The sequence below is a fragment of the Perkinsus marinus genome (assembly GCF_000006405.1).
Source record: "Perkinsus marinus ATCC 50983 genomic scaffold scf_1104296968352, whole genome shotgun sequence".
Taxonomy (NCBI): domain Eukaryota; phylum Perkinsozoa; order Perkinsida; family Perkinsidae; genus Perkinsus; species Perkinsus marinus.
In genome coordinates, this window is record NW_003203191.1 from 4,010 (window position 1) to 6,501 (window position 2,492).

The window sequence follows — 2,492 nt, forward strand, 5'->3', positions numbered from 1 at the left end:
CTAAGTCTAAGCTCAGCAGCTGTCGAGCTGATGGCAGCTTCTTCAGAGGTTGGTGCAGCACGGAAAGCCCTTATGGCATGGGCGATAGCTGTGTCGCTGAGCGGGCAGGCCTGTGGGTGGAGGATAGAGACCCCGTGTCGGGCAGGACGTACCATTTGCTCAACCGCTGATCTGATGATAGCAGGCACTGCATTATGCCAGCGGTTGGTGGAGCATGCAGTCAATGCACGTTCGAACGTGATGCAGGCAATAGGCTCACCGGAGACCACCATCGACGAGTAACTGCCAATCACGAGCGGGGCCTTTGGGCATGCTAAGGAATACGTACAGCTCCCAAGCGGTGTGACTGTGCTTCCTCGAGTAAGCCACTGCACAGAGAGCATGAGAGCGAGCAAGATGACTCAGCTGTAACCTATGAGCCTCTGCTTCCTGACATACTTGTCTCAAGCCCTGTTATCAGCACGATCACACTCACCGACAGAAGCCTTACGGCTAAGTCAGGGTCCTTCGTTGTAGCACAGCAATGGAGGGTCGCTGAGAGAGAGTATTCGAGTGACCTGTGGTGTACGGCCTAACCTTCGAAGAAGTCATTATCTGGCTTCAACAGTCGCCACTTGGTCACATGATCCCACAAACGTGCGCAGTCTGTCCCCCGTCGCTGTGAAGCGAGGCCTCGAGCTAAGGAGGAATATACGGACAGTGGAACAGGCAAACGGGGAAACTTGTCAGAATGTAGCCGATCTGAAACGAGACCGAGGCGTCACTGACGATGCGGCAGCCCCACTTCTCGAATTGATGGGGTTGGTAGTGATATCGCCCTCAGCCTCCATCCTGGCCACCAGCTGTCGCGCTGCAGAGATGTCCCCTTCGATGGCTGTTGCCTATGAAGAGCGAGAATTGCCGTAGAATGGGTGGGTGGTCTCTCACCTCAATAGCAGCCCCCGCTAGGGTATAAAGACGAGACAGCTGTTCTGTAGAGGGCTGGCTAGTGATTGACACTAAAGCACGTAGGAGGCTTGTACGGGCAGTGGCTGCTGATATTCCTGCTGCTACACCGCATTGGGCAGACATTGAGGAGGAAGGGGGAGTATGTCTAGGAACTTCAAGGTGTAACTTGCTTCCCTAGTGGATTCCGAAGGGCACCCACGTGTCTGGAGGCATCGCGTCAGAAGCACTCATAACTCAGTACTTCACCACAGAGAAGTAAATTCTCTGTGGTGATGCTCGAGCCTTCTGAGCTGGAGACAAAAACAAATGTCCTATTCTCAAACTCGAACGCAACTGAAGTCAGTATCACATGCAGGGAAGCACCAGAGCATATTACATGGCACTCCTCATCGAAGGACCGAATCTCAGCCGTTCTATGTTCTGTGAAAATCATTCGACCTTGTATGGATGCATTGCTCTAGCTTACCCTCGATAGGGGTCATACTATTCGAATGGCGCAGAGTAATGCGGTATTTACCCTGATCCGCGATCACTGGATCCATATACCGTAACTCTGCGACATCGTCATCTGATAGTCCATCAGCGTAAAGGAGAGAGTAATGGCTCTCAGCACCAACTAGTCAAACTAGCTATCGACTTCGCCGGTCTGGGCGCCCACCGCCCACTGTAAGGTCTGGCGTCACAGGATATCCGCAACCGTGTCTTTCAGGAGGTTCTTAGCTCGACTGCATTGGGCGCAAGTGTGGTACTTCCTGATCAGGCTACACTGAGTAAAAGGATCGGCTAGCGAACGACCCACTATCGGTAGCAACAGGGATGAACTCTTCCTGCATGTGTTTAAGCATGTCGGCCTTAGCAATCGCCGAGTCATCGCAAGGGTCACCTCGCGATTGAACCAAGCAAGACGGCATGGATGACCTAAGTGATAGGCTCTAATTCCAAACCTGCATCAGTGCCGACCCTCAGCGCCCCCAACTGGCCTAGTTGATAAAATGATAGAACGAAACGCCATCGGAGTTGTTGCCAGTGAGCTCTCGTCTCTATCGGCTCCTCGTAGAGTCCCCTATTGTAGGATCCAAAAGTAGCATCCGAGGCCCGGACACTATGGTCGAACTTATGGTCGCAGTCTGAGACTATGAGTCTGAGACTCTCAGAGGGACAGGTACCACCCACAGACCGTCGTGAACTCATCCACCGAAAATGCAAAGCCGGTCTTCATCCTTTCCAGGTTACTGCTGGCGGTAGCGAATGCTGTCGATATGCAATAACGGAGTATGTTGAACATATCCAGATATCGCAAATCCAGAGATGCATCAACCTGCTCTAGTGTGCAATAACCCTACGGAATCAAGAGGTCCACAACGCGGAATAAAAACGAAAATCGGATAGTCAGGGCATAATGCGACAATAACATGTATTGCAAGGACATAAGTTGGTACCCTTTCTCGAAGATGCGCCTGTCGCATCCCCTGACTTGAAAGACAGCACTGCTGATTTTACCAACACATCAGGATGGGGGTACAGAAACACACAGGATCAGTTAC

General features: G+C 52.0%; 1 protein-coding gene across 1 annotated transcript in view; it reads left to right on the top strand.

Moving 5' to 3' along the window:
* Positions 1–282, top strand: part of Pmar_PMAR027039 (proteasome subunit alpha type, putative) — a gene marked incomplete at both ends in the record, with an annotated part of 729 nt that extends 447 nt beyond the window's left edge. The window contains one exon of the mRNA XM_002768422.1: positions 47–282. Within this exon, the coding sequence (XP_002768468.1) occupies positions 47–282 (236 nt within the window). The remainder of the gene's footprint in view (positions 1–46) is intronic.
* Between the last annotated feature and the right edge of the window lie 2,210 nt (positions 283–2,492).